The sequence below is a fragment of the Scyliorhinus canicula genome, chromosome 9 (genome assembly GCF_902713615.1).
Source record: "Scyliorhinus canicula chromosome 9, sScyCan1.1, whole genome shotgun sequence".
Lineage (NCBI taxonomy): Eukaryota > Metazoa > Chordata > Chondrichthyes > Carcharhiniformes > Scyliorhinidae > Scyliorhinus > Scyliorhinus canicula.
Genome location: NC_052154.1, coordinates 163,637,816 through 163,658,407, shown reverse-complemented (window position 1 = coordinate 163,658,407; position 20,592 = coordinate 163,637,816). Strand labels below are relative to the sequence as shown.

Below are 20,592 nucleotides of genomic sequence, written 5' to 3'. Positions count from 1 at the left end.
CCGGGTTTTACGGCAGCTTTACGATTTCTCCCGTTTTGGGAGAATCTCGCCCATTGTATTCCACTCTGTGGCAAATCCTGTGATCTTCACAATCTACTGCGACTGGTATGTTTTTGCAAGCCCGACCAGATTTTTAATAATTGTGCTATGTAGTAATCATGCTGTTCTAAACAAGTGTGTCGGAGAAAAGCGCTGGAGGCAGGACTTCCTGCCCGGAGTTAATTGAATAAGAGAACAACCATCCCTGTTTGAGTAAGTTGAATATAGCACAGCTAGAGATTAGAGTGAATTACCATTCAATCAACTTGAGCAGAATTCTCTTCATTTTATCCCAACAGTCCAATATTTCTGGCAAACAGTTCCATGACTAATCACTAGTAGTTGTTACCCATTGCTCCCATAATCACAGTCATTTTTAAAAAATATATATTTTTTGAAGTTTTTCCATTTTAATAAGTCATGCAACAAATCCCCAGGATTGGTACAGCACAGCACAAGTGTCTCTCAGCATACATAAATCCATAAAAAAACAGAGGAACAACAGTACGGTTAGTTCAGCTTAATCACTAAACTAACGGATGCACTAGAGAAAGAGGGAGAGGGGGATTTGGCCATGAAAACATGGTAAAATGGCACACGCATAGCAAGTCCTCTCACATCCCATGAAAATCCAGGATAAGATCCTCGTACCATGTTCGGTCACACACCACAACTCATCTCCCCCAACTCTAATCATACCAGAGGCAGCAATAACACATTATGATGTCCTTTTCAGAAACCAGTCAACGATTCTTTATCCCCAAAATAACGAAGCCAAAATCTCAAGAAAAGATTCACGAGGACATTAGTTCTAAGAGGTTATTTTACAAATAACCACCACACGCAACAAATCTCCAAACTCTGCCACAGTATTGAGCGATCATCATTCCACACATTTATACATGGAAGACCGGCAAATGTTCATACAGTTGGTTCAGATTACAAATGACGTCTCCTAACACACTAACAGTGACAGGATAAAAAGATACTGCCAAGAGAAGAGGGCCTCAGGATAACAGGGTACTGGGATATAGCTATGAGCACATGGGCCCATGGCGCATGCCCCTCATCACAACACAAAAAAGGAAAAAGCTGCACATCCGAGATCTTACTCAGCCTCCCAGGAGATGCAGGCCAAGAACATAAGAACATAATAGCTAGGAGCAGGAGTAGGCCATCTGGCCCCTCGAGCCTGCTCCGCTATTCAATGACACTCATGGCTGATCTTTTGTGGTCTCAGCTCCACTTTCTAGCCCGAACACCAAACAAGGGACATGTCAAGCATAAGGGAGCAACAGGATACCGCCGGCCATGGTACAAGACCACGGTAGCACAGTGGGTAACACTGTCAGCTCCAGGGTCCTAGGTTCAATTCCAGCTTGGGCCACTGTCTATGTGGAGTCTGCACGTTCTCTCTGTGTCTGCGTGGGTTTCCTCTGGGTGCTCCAGTTTCCTCCCACAAGTCCCGAAAGATGTACTGTTAGGTAATTTGGACATTTTGAATTCTCCCTCTGCGTACCCGAATAAGCACAGGAATGTGGCAACCAGGGGATTTTCACAGTAACTTCATTGCAGTGTTAATGAAAGCCTACTTGTGACAATAGAGGTTATTATTATCATTAAGACATGACTTGGCATTGTACACTCTCAAAAACAGGAACCAGTGAACCAAGGATACCCACACCATTTCAAGACTCACTACACAACCAACCTCATTGATCTCTAACCATATCAGAGGCACCACACTGTCCCCGCTGACACTGAAGGATTTACATCATCTGCCACCGAGGAAACCCCACCAACAAGGAGAACATAAGAACATAAGAATGAGGAGCAGGAGTAGGCCACCTGGCCCCTTGAGCCTGCTCCGCCATTCAATGAGATCATGGCTCATCTTTTGTGGACTCAGCTCCACTTTCTGGCCTGAACACCATAACCCTTAATTCCTTTATTCTTCAAAAAACTATCTATCTCTATCTTTAAAACATTTAATGAAGGAGCTTCAACTGCTTCACTGGGCAAGGAATTCCAAAGATTCACAACCGTTTGGGTGCAGAAGTTCCTCCTAAACTCAGTCCTAAATCTACTTACCCTTATTTTGACGCTATGCCCCCTTGTCCTGCTTTCACCCGCCAGTGGAAACAACCTGCCTGCATCTATCCTATTTATTCCCTTCATAATTTAAATGTTTCTATAAGATCCCCCATCATCCTTCTAAATTCCAACGAGTACAGTCCCAGTCTACTCAATCTGTCCTGGTAATCCAACCCCTTCAGCTCTGGGATTAACCTAGTGAATCTCCTCTGCACACCCTCCAGCACCAGTACGTCCTTTCTCAGGTAAGTAGACCAAAACTGAACACAATACTCCAGGTGTGGCCTCACTAACACTTTATACAATTTCAGCATAACCTCCCTAGTCTTAAACTCCATCCCTCGAGTAATGAAGGACAAAATTCCATTTGCCTTCTTAATCACCTGTTGCACCTGTAAACCAACTTTTTACGACTCATGCACTAGCACACCCAGGTCTCTCTGCACAGCAGCATGTTTTAATATTTTATCATTTAAATAATAATCCCTTTTGCTGTTATTCCTACCAAAATGGATGACCTCACATTTGTCAGCATTGTATTCCATCTGCCAGACCCGAGCCCATTCACTTAACCTATCCAAATCCCTCTGCAGACTTCCGGTACCCTCTGCACTTTTCGCTTTACCACTCATCTTAGTGTCGTCTGCAAACTTGGACACATTGCACTTGGTCTCCAACTCCAAATCATCTATGTAAATTGTGAACAATTGTGGGCCCAACACGGATCCCTGAGGGACACCACTAGCTACTGATTGCCAACCAGAGAAACACCCATTTATCCCAACTCTTTGCTTTCTATTAATTAACCAATCCTCTATCCATGCTACTACTTTACCCTTAATGCCATGCATCTTTATCTTATGCAGCAACCTTTTGTGTGGCACCTTGTCAAAGGCTTTCTGGAAATCCAGATATGCCACATCCATTGGCTCCACATTATCTACCGCACTGGTAATGTCCTCAAAAAATTCCACTAAATTAGTTTGGCATGACCTGCCCTTTATGAACCCATGCTGCGTCTGCCCAATGGGACAATTTCTATCCAGATGCCTCGCTATTTCTTCCTTGATGATAGATTCCAGCATCTTCCCTACTACCGAAGTTAAGCTCACTGGCCTATAATTTCCTGCTTTCTGCCTACCTCCTTTTTTAAACAGTGGTGTCACGTTTGCTAATTTCCAATCCACCGGGACTACCCCAGAGTCTAGTGAATTTTGGTAAATTATCACTGATGTATTTGCAATTTCCCTAGCCATGTCTTTTAGCACTCTGGGGTGCATTCCATCAGGGCCAGGAGACTTGTCTACCTTTAGTCCCATTAGCTTGCCCATCACTACCTCCTTAGTGATAGCAATCATCTCAAGCTCCTCATCTGTCATAGCCTCCTTTCTTTAAAAAAAATTTTAGAATACCCAATTCATTTTCTCCAATTAAGGGGCAATTTAATGTGGCCAATTGACCGACCCTACACATCTTTGGGTTGTGGGGGCGAAACCCACGCAGACACAGGGAGAATGTGCAAACTCCACACGGATAGTGACCCAGAGCCGGGATCGAACCTGGGACCCTGGCGCAGTGAGGCAACAGGGCTAACCCACTGCGCAACCGTGCTGCCCTATAGCCTCATTTCTATCAGTCACTGGCATGTTATTTGTATCTTCCACTGTGAAGACCGACCCAACAAACCTGTTCCATTCCTCAGCCATTTCCTCATCTCCCATTATTAAATTTCCCTTCTCATTCTCGAAAGGACCAATATTTACCTTAGCCACTCTTTTTTGTTTTATATATTTGTAGAAACTTTTACTGTCTGTTTTTATATTCTGAGCAAGTTTACTCTCATAATCTATCTTACTCTTCTTTATAGTTTTATAGTACCTTTCTGTTGTCCCCTAAAGATTTCCCAGTCCTCTAGTCTCCCACTAATCTTTGCCACTTTGTATGTTAGAGAAGAATCATCAAGACACCCAGCAACTGGACGTCTCGGGAGGGATACGATTAACCACTCTCGATATGGTAAAGGAAACCCCTGAGACACAATGTACCAAATTGGGGCCTGCATCAGCACGCTAACTACCCAAGTAACGAAAAGAAACCCCAAAAAGAGAGGAACACCAGGATTAGCTGAGGAATGTCAGACAGGGTCCAGTACCGTACACCATCGCAAAAAGAATACCAGAGGCAAAACAGCGTTGCTTCGCCAGAGACAGAACACTGTCTCCCCAAGGGAGCACCGGCTTTAAAATGGAGGTAAATCTGGAAGTCACTATGTAAGATCACTTGGAGGAGGGTGTCTATCTCCACCACTAAGCCTACCCTAGAACCGAAGGAGGACCCCAATGCCGATCCACAGCACTCAGACTTTCTCTCAAGCCCTTCAGCCAACAGGCTACTACCTCCCCAGTGGAATGCTATCTCGAGAGGGAGAGAAGACCAGGAGCCCCCAAAAGGGGACAACCCGGGGAGGATTAACCCACTCCACCACCCAACAGACCCTGCATGTGACCCAGGTAAACAGTTACTCCTGACCTAACCTACCCGATCAAGTGACCACTGCCATGCAGCCAAGAGAACATTGAAGAAGCCAACCCAATCAAGGATTAAGCAACAACACTCAGGCGTGAGCCAGAACACATTTCCCCCTACTCCAGAGACACCAACCACAAAGAAGAGTTTCAATGAACCCTGCCCTCTCTATGATACCTGATCTGTCCAGACTTTCAAAGGAGATTTTAAAAACTTCAGGAATCCCGAGCCGGTGATATAAATGTAGATTTATTTGGGAGAAAAAAGTAAGGCCTACAGCACATAGGTCCCAGCTGGGACTATCAATCATGCTGGTCCCTATCCAGGCCGGCTTTGAAACACTAGATTCATGGGCCCCAGCTGCTAGGCCTCTGCCTCTCAGCGGGGAAGCTTATATTCCGCAAGCCTCACGGGGAGATCAATTGAATCATCCCCGTGGGTCTCATGCTGGTATTATAAAGATAAACATGGATTCCATAAACCCAAAATAACAAAATCATTTCAAAGTAAGCAGCAACATCCTGCACCTGGGAACCAAGGCCATTGTCCACAACATCATTCACAATGGCAACCATCACCTCGATGCCGGCAGCAACACTGAAGCATCGGCCTTCTCACCAGCAAAACTGTTACTGCAAGCTGCAAATTCCGGCTGCCTCTGACCGCCTCAATCAAAGGAGGATCTTTTAACTTAACTTGGCTCCTCATTGCCAAAATCTAGGTAAGGTCTTCCAGGGATATAGTACAAGACATGTACACCAGTAACAAATAATTATGGGATGTGCATCAGTATAAAAAAAGGATTAAAAGATGAGTAGCGCCAGAGCTCGCGGAACAGCAGCCGCTCCCGCACTCACATCACATGACCCCATTTACTGTCATTTCTATTCTCCCTCCAACAGGTTTGCTGAGCTCATTGCTTGACTGAAAATAAATGTTTTGTGTGGTTAAACAATCCTGGACCGGTGATTCAAGCTTATTGTTCGGATGACGTTCATAAACCATTCAAGAATTTGTGGCACCATTGAAAATGCTTGAATGAGTTACTGCCCTGGACTTTGCTACAGATTATTACCTGGTATTAAATTAAAGTATTCTCTGTCAAAGTGATTGAGCCTTATTTTGCTAACCAAAAAATTTGTGGAGGAGAAAGAGACAAGGCTGTCGGTCACTTTTATCTGTAAAGCTTTCTGGTAATGACATGATCGATTGTGAAATTTGCTCAGAGCTCTTCATTAATATGTTGCGAAATCGCCTGGAACTGGAACTCTGTTATGGAAAATCATATTTTCTAATATACACTCCAGACATGAGATGCCATTTGCTTGGATGAAATGGTTTCATTTTATACAATTCTCCAGTGAACTGGTAATTAAACGTTCTGTCATTTTACAATTTAGTTATAGGTCAGATTACCTGGAATATCATTTATAAGCGTGTTTTTATGAACTATTTTTTAACATGGACATTTATTTTTAATTGATGGACTCTTTGGTATTTCATTGTTGAACAGTTGCGGATTGGCCATTTTTTTATTAATTTGTTTACATGGTAAACCTGAATTCCCCACCCCATATAATTGTAGCTTCTTCAAGTATTACGAAGATAGGGATTCATTTCTATGTAGCTGTCTGATGAATTAACTGTGTGCGTCCTTGTTTTGTGTTCCATTGTATGTGTTGCCAGCTCTCTTGCCTCTTGGTCAGAGGATTGAGCACATGGTTTAGGCTAAGTATGTCTCTGAGGAGCTGCTGCACTGTTGAAGATCCTTTCAGTTCATGTGGATGTAAAACAAATCAATGTGAAAAAGAGTAGCGATTTCTCTCAGCCTCCTAGTCAACATTCACCACTTAACCAAAAATATTGAAACAAATTAAGTTATTATCCTCAATGCTGTTTGTGGGACCTTTCTGTGAGCAGATAGGTTCCCATGTTCTCCTCAAATCAACAGTGAGGACATTGTAGACAGAGTTCAATTTGCATTCTTTTCTTTCAACATGCCTCTGTTGCTGCAATAGTGAGGTACATGATCAAGAGGTTGTGTGTACCATTTCATCTTTCTCTGGGTGTATTTTTTTGTCAATTGTGAATTCAAAGCTTATGAAGCATTAGTTGATAAATATGATGGGGTAGATTATCCAGTCTTTGCTGCCACGGAAATCGTCGGGGGCAGTACGGACTATTTGATGGACCATTGTGGGGTGGCACGGTGGAGGAATGGTTAGCACCCGGGTTCGATCCCAACCTTGGGTCACTGTCCACGTGGAGTTTGCACATTCTCCCCGTGCCTGCGTGGGTCTCACCCCCACAACCCAAAGATGTGCAGGGTAGGTGGATTAGCCACGCTAAATTTCCCCTTAAAACAAAATTGATGAACCACTGAAAGGTCCGTTGACTTTGGGCAGGAATTTCTGGCCCCGGGACTGCTGTCCGGACCGGAATATGCAGCTCGCTGTGTGTAAGTCTACCTCAGCTACTTACTCCTATAGTATTGCTTGAAATACTATAGGGCGGTCTGCACATTTCTGATCAAATCACCATAAATCTTTCAAGAAGGTTTAATCATAGATTGCAGGTTTGAAATGGTGCCTGATTGTTATAGTCATATATCCTTGAGAATATGAGGATAAAGTTGCTATTAAGTTCCTTCAGTAGGTAAGAGAGTGCCTGGGCAACTTTATTAGGCACTCTCTAGGTCCCCAAAGATCCATATTTCAATAATTGATTTAATTTTACATTTGCATTTGTTTCCTCATTCATATTTATACACGCGCATATGCATGAAGAAAGACCTGCATTTGAATAGCGCCTTTCGAGACAACCAGCTATCCCATAGCACTTTACAGCCCAATGAAGTGCTTTTTGAGGTGTAGTCACTGTTGTAATTTGGGAAACAGGAAAGAAAGCCAATTTGTTCACCGCAAGCTCCCACAAACGGCGACAAGATCATGGTAGTTTTTGCGACATTTTTTGAGAATAAATGCTGGCCAGGACACTTCACCTCCTCTTCAACTAGTGTCATGTGATCTTTTCAAGCCACCTGAGAGGGCAGGCAGTTAACAGCACCTTTGACACTGCACCATTCCCTCAGCACCAGTGGGTGAGGTTAGATTTCACGTTCAGGCTTTGGAGTGGCACTTGAACCTGAAACATTCTGACTCCAAGACCAGAATGCTACCAACTTGAGTTAGAGCTGACGCACACATATTGCAAACAGATGATCAAAAAGATATTTCCTAGAGGAAAAAGAAATTGGCAATATTATTTGATTCAGTGTTGCAAATGAATACGAATTGGAAGAAAGCTGCCTGAGTGGCAGGTCCTGGTGTAAACCCAGGCTGGTGCTGGTGCTGTTCTGTGTTAACTATGGCCTGATTTGAGTATCTTTAATGTATATTTTTGGTTCCTTTCTTCAAACCTGATATTGGTTTTCCATAAAAATAGGTTTTTATTGGTTGGAGAATGATATTTTAATTGCTCTCCATGCTGGGACAAATGGCTGAATTTTGAGAAGTTGGCAGAGGTGCATTAGGGTTGCACGGTGGCACAATGCTGCCTCAAAGCGTAATGAACCCGGGTTCTACTCCGGCCTAAGGTGACTGTCCGTGTGGAGTTTGCACATTCTCTCCATGTCTGTGTGGGTTTCCTCCACGTGCTCCGGTTTCCTCCCACAGTCCAAAGATGTGCAGGTTAGGTGGATTGGCCAGGATCAATGTACCGTGATAGGGTGGGGGTGTGGGCCCAGGTAGAGTGCTCCTTTGGAGAGTCGGTGCAGACTCGATGGGCTGCGTGGTCTTCTTCTGCACTGTAGGGATCCTATGGATTTATGGTCACGGGGCGTGAGCAAATTTGCACTGCAATGTTCCAGTTCCCAAGATGAAGTACCTCTACATGAATTTCCAAAGGCGCACATTTAAAGAGATATTTCATAACTTTCAACCAAGATATAGTCCATTTAGAAAGACTCTATGTGAAGGATTCACCATCTTTAGCTAACTCAGGAAGTTAAGCAAGGTACCAAATTGAAATGGTGTGAATATTTGTGGTAAAATCAGAAAATTGAGATAAATGGGTCAAATGGGTTACTTTGACAAACTGTAACTAGTGGAGTGAGACGAGAGTCTGTGCTGGGGCCTCAACCTATTCACAATCTATGTTAATGACTAGGATGAAATGATGGTGCATTGTAACCAAATTTGATGACACAAAGAAAAGTGGAAAAGCAAGTTGTGAGGAGGACACAAAGTACCTGCCGAGGAACATAGGTAGGTTAAGTGAATGGGTAAAAGTTAGGCAATGGAATATAATGTGGGAAATGTGAGGTTATCCACTTTGGCGTGAAGAATAGGAAAGCAGAATATTATTTCAATGTAGAGTTGTTGTAAATGTTCAGGTACAGAGGGTGTCCTCTTATGCAAATCACAAAATGTTAGTATGTAGGTGCAGCAAGTAATTGGGAAGGCATATTGAATGTTGGCTTTTATTGTAAAGCATGGAGTATAAAAATAGGGAAGTCTTGCTACAAGATGTTGTTGAGACTACACCTAGAATACTGCCTGCAGTTTTGTTCTCTTATTTAAGGAAGGATATACTTGCATTAGATTAGAGGCAATTCAAAGAAGGTTCACTAAGTTGATTCCTGGGATGAATGGGTTGCCTTTTGAGGAAAGGTTGAGCAAGTTGGGCCTATGCTAATTGGGGTTCAGAAGAATGAGAGGTGATCTTATTGAAAGAGTTTCAGAATAAGAGGTCTCCCATTTAAGGTGGAGTTGAGGGGGAATTCTCAGAGGGTGATTAATCTTCTGAACTTCCCACCCCAGAGAACATGCAGGCTGGGTTATTAAATATGTTGACGGTTGAGTTAGACAGATTTTTGACCTACAAGTGAGCCAAAGCATTATCAGAGGCAGGTGGAAAAGCGGAGTTGAGGCCAGAGATCAAGGGCGCGATTTCATGCCCAAGAAAACAGAGTCCCGCTTTGGGCACATATAGCGGGATGTTTATTGGTACCTACAAAACGGGACTCTGTTTTTTGTTTTGGCCTCGGTGAGGAACACCCCGCCGAGGCCTTACCTCACTTCCTGCACTGATGTACTCTTGCTCAAAAGACTAGATGGCCTGCTTCTGCTCCTGCTCTTACTTCTAATGTCCTTTCTTACATTGTGTTGCCAGTGTCATTAATGGACTCCTCCGTTTACATCATAAGGGATTGGACCGCCTCAGACAACTCTGTCAGATGACGATGCACCTCACAAGCGGCCATTTTGTATGTGGTCCCTGAGGTTCTGCATTGCGGGCTGGAGCTTTACTCCATCTGATGGGGACTTCCCGCAGCTGCTTCTTTCCCCAACACCTTCTCCTACTCACATGTGACATGATGCTGAAGTGTGTGTGCTTGCGCAGCGGGTGGGGGTGGGGCTGCGGCGCTTAATACCTATGTCACTCATTTCTCAGTGGGCATGTCATCCTCACAGGCAACTGTGGCCTTCACACTTGGTTGCTGCTTATCCTCTAGAATCTACTGTGTAGGAGGGAAGACATCAGTTACTCGCTTTCTTTTATCTCAGCCGAAGCTTCAGCAGCCATTTTTTAGCACATCAAATGGTATCTATTGGATATGACTTAGACTTAAAGCTGCTCCAAAGTGCTTCCATGGATCATTCGATAAATTATCACTCCCTCTCCTGCATGGCCAACTGCCTGCATTGTAGCCACCTGGCCAATATCTTGGGTCTCTTCCCCGTGAACATCGAAATTGCCAGAGCCAATGCATCCTCTTAAATGACTCCTTCTTTTGGTGATGTATGCTCATTTCCTCAGCAATGTGAAGATAGAAAAGTCAACTACATTAAACCTTCCCATTTGTCCATGCTGATCCACTATCATTCTATTTGTCCAAGGCTTGGTTTAACATCCTCCTAAGATCATATTGCTTTGTTCATTCGCTGCATGTGAAGTTTGGCAATGATCTCCTTGGGGTACATAATCACTGCCTGTCTTGGGGCCTTATGGTCAAAGGTGCCTCAGGGCAGTACTGTGGCACAGTGCTCAGCACTGCTGCCTCACAGCGCCAGGGATCCGGGTCCAATTCTGGCCTTGGGTGACTACGTGGAGTTTGCATACTCATAGGACGGGGTGGATAGAGGATTGGACGTGGGTAGAATGCTCTTTCTGAGGATTGGCGCAGATTTGATGGGCTGAATGGCACTCTCCAGATTGTATGAAAGGTGGCCATCTTTGTTTGGTGCACATGCCCAACATCTTGACTTTGCTGCATACTCATCTTGACAGAAAAGCTCTTTCTGCATTGAACCCAAGTGCTGGTAGCTATGCTGTGGAAGCTGACTTTCTGTGACTGCCTCTTCCAGCTGGTCTCGGAAAACAAAATGTTCCTCCTGGCTCGCACTGCATCTGGCATGACCTCCAGAGAGGTGTTAGTGAACTGGGGGGGGGGGGGGGGGGGGGGGGGGGCATCTCCTTACCAGGCCAAACTGTTTAGTCACTGCTCTGATAGACTGTTCCTCCAGAGGACTGATTCTGTCTGGCTACTTACACTTTGAATTGAGATGGGTGCCCTTTAAGAAGGGCGCACCACTTCTGAACTCACCATTTGCCATTAGATGGACATTAGAAGTAAATAAGTAAGTTAAAGAACAGGTATATGAAACAGTGGAAGAGCAGATGTTTGAGCATTGCGGCCGTTGTGATAAGAGATTCCAGTAGAGCTGACTTCAGCCAGCGAACAGTCGGTTTCGAGGTTCTGGGTGTTCTACAGTTCAGCAGAGAAGTTTCCCTGTTTCATTTGCAGCTGTAATCTTTCCTGACTTAAACAATCAGAGAGAGAGACATAGACAGATACCTGCAAAATCCTTTGCTTGCTGGCTGGCTCCTTTGCTGCCACACACATTCTGACACCGCAGCAATAGTTCACATGTACATCCACCCTTGGGGCAGCTTTTCATTATGCTTTTTAGATCGCTGGAAGGCAGAATCCACAAATCCGTCTGGACATTACACACAAGATATCTCTTGAGGAGATGATACTCATCTCCCATTATGTCCAATTGTCTCCAACAGAAATGGCAATTAGTTTAAACTGGGGGTGAGGTTCCATTGTCTGTTGAGAGTATCACCCACCAGCAACTCAGACAGTGATTGACTTTACACCCTCAGGCATCTTTGGCTGCATGTCCATTTTTAAAAAACTCTCCGATTCTATTTAAAGTTCAATATTTCCAGATGTAATTTGGTGTTTTCCTACATTATTAATACAGAGCTAACCATAACAATAATGAACATGGGCATTAAGCTATGAGATCAACATATTGATTGCAAATGTAAGTAAAAAGCAGCTAGATGTCATTGGATAGACCTGATGAATGAGCATATCAATGAAAAGCTGTTCGTAGCATTAAAAGTCACAGAAGGAGATGCAAGTGAATCAACGAAGCTCAAGTAAACCCAGAACGCAAAACATCTCATATGGATTGGTCCTGATTTAATAAATGGAAAACCAAAGGATAACAAGCAAGCTGGTGTATTTGAGCCAACTATGGTCAAAACTATGAGTCAGAAATTTTCAACAGAAGCTGCAATTACCATCCTTCGCATTGATGATCTATTCTTGGAATAGATTCTGGGAAAGAAACAATACACAGGAAGTGGCTGACATAGAGCCTATATGGATAAAGAGGACCCACTGAGGTATCAACAACAGCAAGACCAAAACAGGAATGAGGGGCGGGATTCTCCGACCCCCCACTAGGTCGGAGAATCGCCGGGGGCCGGTGTCAATCCCGCCCCCGCAGTGTCCCGAATTCCCCGGCACCGGAGATTCGGTGGAGGCTTGAATTGCTCCGCGCCGGTCGGCGTGCCCCCCCCCCCCCCCGGTGATTCTCCGGCCCACGATGGGCCAAAGTCCCGCCGCTGTCATTCTTATCCCGCTGCCGTGGATCAAACCACCTACCTTACCGGCGGGAGCAGGAGGCGCGGGCGGGCTCCGGGGTCCTGGGGGGAGCGTGGGGCAATCTGACCCCGGGGGGTGTCCCCACGGTGGCCTGGCCTGCGATCGGGGCCCACCGATCGGCGGGCAGGCCTGTGCTGTGGGGGCACTCTTTTCCTTCCGCCTACGCCATAGTCTTCACCATGGTGGAGGCGGAAGTGACCCCCTCCCCTGCGCATGCGCGGGGATGACGTCAGCAGCCGCTGACGCTCCGGCGCATGCACGGACTTCTGCCGGCCGGCGAAGTCCCTTCGGCCCCGGCTGGCGTGGCGCCAAAGGCCTTCCACGCCAGCCGGCGGAGCGCCAACCACTCCGGCGCCGGTCTAGCCCCACAATGTTAGGGCTTGGCTCCTAAAGGTGTGGAGACGTCCGCTCCTTTGGGGCGGCCCGACGCCGGAGTGGTTCACGCCACTCCATCACGCCAGGACCCCCCGCCCCACCGGATAGGGGAGAATCCCGGCCGAGGTTGATCATGCTGGCACAGGTCAACATCAGTATCAAAGGTCTATGATGCCTCTTTGTAGCTCCCCACCCACTCATTCTCACATAAAGTATCCTTGGTTAAGCCCCATTTGGACCACCTGTGCTCAATTTCAATTAATCAGAGAAAGTGAGTGGGATGACCTATCAGGCCTACCAAAGAAAGATTTTCTCATTCTAAGGATCCCAACATGGGTCCGAAAGGCTTCAACTGCACATAGATTTTGAAGCTGCTGCAACCGTCAATGGAGAGAAGACCTAGAGAGACTACTCCCTCAAGTCTGTCATTACTGAGGGATCGGAAGGGTTTAAATGAGATGCTGCTTGGACAGGAGGCAGAAGACAACCTTTCAAGCCAACAGGCATAGGTGGAAGTAGCCAAGGAAGGAAGCAGCAGAAATGTAGACCTTCTAACCTGGAGACAGTGTACTAAGAGGATCCAGGGCCTCAGAAGAGTGGGATGGGTGAGTGATATAGTATTTCAGGTGGCAAGCCCTAAACTCTGACTTTCGTAGTATTCATAGAATTTCATAGAATTTACAGTGCAGAAGGAGGCCATTCGGCCCATCGGGTCTGCACCGGCTCCTGGAACGAGCACCCTACCCAAGGTCAACACCTCCACGCTATCCCCATAACATAGTAACCCCACCCAACACGAAGGGCAATTTTGGACACTAAGGGCAATTTATCATGGCCAATCCACCTAACCTGCACATCTTTGGACTGTGGGAGGAAACCGGAGCACCCGGAGGAAACCCACGCACACACGGGGAGAACGTGCAGACTGCACACAGACAGTGACCCAAGCCGGGAATCGAACCTGGGACCCTGGAGCTGTGAAGCCATTGTGCTATCCACAATGCTACCGTGCTGCCCTTCACCTAAGCTTTACTCTTTCCCCTCTCTCTACCACCTGACATCTGCATCTGTACAACCAACACTCTGTGTGCTCTCACCCTGGGCGGGATTCTGTGATCCTGAGGCTAAGTGTTGACGCCATTGGAAACGTCGTCGCATTTCTTGACGGCGTCAACACAGTCTCAGGATCAGCAATTCTGGCCCCAACCGGGGGCCAGCACGGCACTGGAGCGGTTCACGCCGCTCCAGCTGCCAATCCCAGCATGAACTGGGCGCCGCGGGATCTGCGCATGCGCAGTGGCACCGGCGTCAATGCGCGCATGCGCAGTGGCTCCCTTCAACGCCCCGGCCCTGACGGAACATGGCGCAGGGCTACAGGCGCCGACGCGGAAGAAAGGAGGCCCCCAGCCAGAGAGGCCGGCCCGTCGATCAGTGGGTCCCACCTGCAGGCTAGACTACATCAGAGACTCCTCCGGGGTCGGACCCCCCCCCCCCCCCCCACCCCACAGGCCACCCCCTGACCCTTGAATGCCGAGTTCCCGCCGGCTGAGAGCAGTTGTGGACGGCGCCGGTCGGACTCGGCTTTTTACGATGGCTGCTTGGCCCGTCCCAGGCCGAGAATCGGTGGGGTGGCCGCGCAGAGCGGCCCCCGATTGGCGCCGTGCCAACCACACCGGTGTAAATGGTGTCGATTCTCTGCTCTGCGGAGAATTGCGTGCCAGCGTCGGGGCGGCATGGCGCGATTCGCGCCAGTCGTGGGGATTCTCCGGCACGGCCCCGGGCTGAGAGAATCCCGTTTCCTATGTCCCCCTCACAGCCATGCCTCAGTGATCCTCCACAAATGGTGCCATTCCCTCCTCACCAGAAATGTCAATAGAAAGGCTCACACCCCTCAGCTTTCTCTCCTTACCGGACCGCACAACCTCGGGCAGAGACAGGGGGGAACACTATTCAGCTTTGTATAAAAGGTTGGCCAGTAAGGCACCTTGGAGATTCCCAGTAGGGGTCTACCTGGAGTTGTATATATCTTAACTGCAAATAAACCAAAGTTCTTTAACCTTACTCGTTGACGGGAGACTGGAACCAGTACACAGAAAGGATGCGTTACTTCTTCTGGGCTAACAACATCACGGCGAATGAGCGCCAGACGGTCATACCGTTGACGGCCTGTGTCGGAGTCTTACGTACCCGGCGGCGCCAGATACACACTCGTTCGACCAACTTGTGGCACATGTGACACACTATTTCAACCCGACCCTGTCAGTGATCCTTCAAAGGTAATGTTTTAATTGTGGAGAGGTCCCCCAGTGAGTCCGTCACCGAGTTCCTATTGCCAGCTCCGGAATATAGCCGGGTTTTGTGAGTATGGATCCACTTGAAAATGAAAATGAAAATGAAAATCGCTTATTGTCACGAGTAGGCTTCAATGAAGTTACTGTGAAAAGCCCCTAGTCGCCACATTCCGGCGCCTGTCCGGGGAGGCTGGTACGGGAATCGAACCGTGCTTTAAAAGCCAGCGATTTAACTCAGTGAGCTAAACCAGCCCCTGATATGCTCTGCAATCGTTTAATTTACGGTATAAATAATATGGAGACACAGAAATAAATTTGGGGTGAAACATCGCTGACTTTTCAACAGGTGCTACAGATCTCTTTCTCCCAAGAGAGTGCGTACCGTGGCGTCGAAGAAATACAAGGGATGGAAGTGAACGTATTGGGGCGTCGCCCCTCGCGTGGTGTCCTCCCCCAACCCGGTGCGACCACCGCAGTGACTCCAGTTTCTGGGTGAAGGGCCAGCCTTTGAGACATAGGGCATCCCCGGACTTGGCTGAAGGAGATTCCGGCCCGTGTGCAATGTCCAGGCATAATCGCAGGCAGCAGGAGGGCCAATCCTCCAGGCGCCCCGGTTGAGGCGTCAGCTCTGGGACCGGACGTTTCATCTGGATGACCCAGAAGAGGCAGAGGATGAGGTTGAGATGCAGTAAAAGTTTGACAGTTTAGCCCCTATTCAAGTTGCGATACAGGTACATGGTCATATGCTCCAGGTGGAATTGGATACAGGAGTTGCCCTTCTGTGGTGGCGCAGGGCACCTTTGATATTATTAAACGGGGTGCACACACTTTGACTTTGGCTGACACGGCAGCTCGTTTGGCCACGTATACTGGAGAGGGACTGAATATTGTGAGGATGACGCTTACTTCAGTAGTTTATGGGCGCCAATCAGTACACCTTTCCCTCCTTGTCATGCAAGGGAGCAGCCCTCGTCTTTTGGGACATGATTGGTTACATCAACTGCAGTTGGATTAGCAACATATCCTCCAAGTGAGATCTGTCGGTCTGTGTGACGTTCCGAGCAAGTTCAATGAGGTTTTCCAGCCTGGTTTGGGTATAATTAAAGGGGTTGTAGCCAAGATCTAGGTGGACCCTGAGGCCCAGCCCCGATATTTTCGTGCCTGCCCAGTTCCCTGCGTCTTAATGGAGAAAGTCGACACCAAACTTTGTCACTTAGAGAGTTTGGGCATCATTAGAACTGTGCGCTTCGCCGAATGGCGGCGTCGGCGGTCCCTGCCATGAAGCCAGATAAGACAGTCCACATCTGCGTGGGCTATAAATTCATGGTGAAACCGGCTTTGAGGTTGGACTGCTATCCTTTACCCCACATCGAGGGTCTTTATACTACATTGGCTGGTGGGCTGCACATTTACAAAATTAGACGAATTATGAAATGAGCAACGCTTAACTGCAGCTTGATAGGTCCTCACGGAACTATGTCATGATTAATACGCACAAAGGTCTCGATGAGTACACCCGATTGCCGTTCAGAATATCCTCAGCGTGCGTAGTCTTTCAGCGCGTAATGAAGAACATTCTGCGTGGATTGCCGCACGTTGCAGTTTACTTAGATGACGTGGACCACGGATCAGGAACATTTGTGGAACCTTGAAGTGGAGTTGCAGTGCTTTTCTCAGTATGGGGTTCGCCAGTGCTGCACGAAGTGTGTGTTTCACATTGAACAGGTCGTCTACTTGGGGTATCAGGTGGACCGAGATGGCCTGCACCCGGTCGCTGAAAAAGTGAGAGCCATCCAACTGGCCCCCGCCTCGCAAGATGTCACGGAGATTCACTCTTTCCTGGATTGGTCAATTATTGTGGCAGATTCATTCTGGTCCCCCTTCATTTGCTCCTCGAGAAGCACCAGCCTTGGGTGTGGAGCAAGACCCAGGATGAAGCATTTTAAACAGTGAAACGGCGGCTGTCCTCTTCGGGGTGTTAACACATTTCGATCCTTCAGAGCCATTGTTCGTCACATGTGATGCATCGTTGTAAGGGATTGGAGTAATCCTGCCTCACCGGATGAGCAATGGCTGTAAGCGTCCGATCGCCTTTGCCTCCCGGAAGCTGGCTGTGGCTGAGCGTAAGTACACTCCAATCGAAAAAGATGGTCTGGTGGTCGTATTTGGGTTGAAGACATTTCATCAGTATGTCTATGACCACCATTTCTTTATCGTCATTGATCGCAAGCCATTGCTGGGCCTCTTTCACGAAGACAAGGCAATCCCTCCAATTGCGCCTGCACAGATTCAGCGCTGGGGCTTGTTACTGGATGCATATCAGTACATTCTTGAGCACCGTCCAGGGACCCAGATTGTGCATGCCGATACGCTGAGCCATCTTCCTCTGCAGTCTGGGTTGGATTCTCCGCTGGCAGGATGCTCCGTTTTGCCGGCAGCTCGGGGGCTTCCTGACGGTGTGTGGCTGCCCCACAATGGGAAACCCCATTGACCGGCCGGTGTAACGGAGCATCCCGCCAGCGGGGTGAAATGGAAATGTGGCGTGGCGGAGCGGAGAATCCAGCCTACTGAGTCTGCAAACCCGCCCATGTGGACGAGGTGGTCGTTGTCCTGAATTTCCATTGAAGACACCCCGCACCGCCGGCAAATCATGGGTGGGGGGGTGTGCTGCTGACGGAAACAGAGAATCCCAACTGCTGGATAATTCCACCCTATATTCTTTCAGAAGTTAAGAAAACTAGAGTGTGGGTTTGTACAACAACATACTAATCCCTGCCGAAAAGAGGATTACTGATTACGACTTAAAATGTTCCCTTTTAAATTTCTTTGCGATGATGTTCTTTCAGGTGGATGGTGTGCTGTGCTTGGCTGATCTCCTCATGAATGAAACAAACTCTGAGGACACTCGGGCAGAAGCTGCAGCAGTGGTGTCACAGATTACATCCCCACACCTCACCTTCACACAGCATCTCAGCAGCTTCTTAGAGAATATGGAGGACATAGTAACAGCACTTATCAGTGAGTATATCTCTACTAATGAGAAGTTAATCTGGGAACAGCAAGTTAAATGCTGTGCTTTTCAGCAGCGTCTAAGGGATTTCATTTGTCTATTTTGTCTCCAATATAGCTGAAGTGGGATGATATTTGGTCCTCAGAGGTCCCTGCTTTATTTTTCTGGTTTTCTGAATATTATCGAGGACTTAAAGTAAAGTGGAAGCAATTTGTCTCAGTGTCAAAGATACATTCTTCGCAAAGCATCCACTGGATCTTAACATTTATCTGGATTTCATCATAATCCTCAATGTGTTTCAGTTTGTCTCTGATTAGTAAGCATAACAATGGACTAAAATAACATCTGGAATTAAGATGACCACGAAACCGTTGTCGATTGTTGTAAAAACCCATCTGGTTCACTAATCTCCTTTTGGGAAGGAAATCTGCCATCCTTACCTGGTCTGGCCTACTTGTGACTCCAGATCCACAGCAATGTGGTTGACTCTTGCTGAGCAAGCCATTCAGTTGAAGGTCAATTAGGGATGGGCAACACCTGTTGGCCCAGCCGGTGATGCCCACATCCCCTGAACGAATAAAAACTAAATTAAGCTAATTGAGTAAAATTGGTGACTTTTGCATTGACAATATATCACATGCTGTGTGAGAAACCTTAGTGAAGAATACAATTGAATTCTGTTTCCAATATGTGCATATATATATATATATAAAATAATAAAGCCTTCATTAATTTTTTGAACATTAAAGGTGTTTTTCCAATTAAGGGGCAATTTAGCATGGCCAATCCACCTACCCTGCACATCTTTGAGTTGTGGGCATGAAACCCACGCAAACACGGGGAAAATGTGCAAACTCCACACGCACAGTGACCCAGAGCCGGGATTGAACCTGGGACCGCAGCGCTGTGAGGCAGCAGTACTAACCACTGTGCCACTGTGCTGCCCAATAGAAGGTGTTTTAATGAACCTCCTTACACTATGTGAATTGTCTCTATTTCGTCTCATAAATGTCGGTCTGCCGTATAAAATTCCTTAGGTGGGAGTTTGTTATCTGTTCACAGGCTGTCTTAGCTCCAAGCAATGCAGCTTGCACCATTGATTTAAAGCACCATTAGAACATTTAACAGTGTGACTTGGCAAGAGTACAAAGATAAACACCATCTTATGTTTGCTGACAGTATTGTGGAATATGTTAGTGAGCAGCTATTGTGCAAAATAACCATGAATGGTGACTGGATGATGACACCACTGTGGACAGGGCGATTTCAATCCTAGTCAAATGAAATAATTTCTTGCGACCTTTGGTAGTAATGCCTTTCCTGTGCCATTTATAGTGATGAAAAGATCGAGGCAATTTGCATGTCAATGCATTACACTGCACGTTTTCTCAATTCTTTTTCCACTAAACAGAAATTTCCTCAATCTCTTTACTAGCTTTCAAAATCCATTCACAAGCGCAAACGTGCTTGTTTTCAGAGGAGTCCCAATCGCCCAGTGGAGTTGTGCAGAATTCCAGGGCTGGATTCTCCGTTCCTGAGTCCAAGTGCTGACGCCAACAGAGGATCCGTGGAGTTCCATATCAGAAAAATCGGCGCCACAACCGGACCAATTCCGCTACCGGTGAGGGGCTGGCACCGGTGCTGCTTGGGACCCCAGCAGAACACAAGAAAAACAGTACGGGAATCGCCAGGTCCATAATGGACACTTGCAGGGCTCACAAGCTGCAGCCGTGCTTAGACTATACACCCCCCCCCCCCCATACACACACTGATCGCGGCTGGAAAGGTGGCACTGATTGTGCTGGATCGCCCATAAAACTGATAGATTGGCTGGGCCCAAAGGTGGGTGTCCTGGGGGGGGTCACCTTTATGACCCTGGGTGCCAGGTTTATAGCGGCCTGTTAGTGGCATGCACAGCCGCATGGCTGCCTTGCCGGCTGCGGTAATAGTGTTGCGTACCGGTCCACCCCGACCCCACAGCCCAGCTCCTGGCCACCCCCCACTGCTCCCCCCAGCCCTGGCAAAAGCCCCCTGGCCAGCGGCACGATTGTCAGCTAAGTATGGCGGTTCTGGACACTGTCCGTACGCGCACACTCTCTCTCAGCAACCACCACACCAGGTTTGCTACCGTTGAGAGCAAACGTGGACCTCGCCGTCAGGAACTTGGCCCATTGGAGGCAGAGCATCGTGGGTGGACCCAGTAATGAGATGCGAATGGGATTGCAACTACGCGCGGCGTGTGTCGCAAGGACACTTTTCGAGGAGGTGGAGCATCACGATTCAGCGTCAAA

At 47.3% G+C, this 20,592-nt stretch overlaps 1 protein-coding gene across 1 annotated transcript in view; it reads left to right on the top strand.

Moving 5' to 3' along the window:
- Window positions 1-20,592, top strand: part of LOC119971858 (protein inscuteable homolog) — a 442,888-nt gene that overhangs the window by 328,031 nt on the left and 94,265 nt on the right. The window contains exon 7 of the mRNA XM_038808087.1: window positions 18,138-18,309. Within this exon, the coding sequence (XP_038664015.1) occupies window positions 18,138-18,309 (172 nt within the window). The remainder of the gene's footprint in view (window positions 1-18,137; window positions 18,310-20,592) is intronic.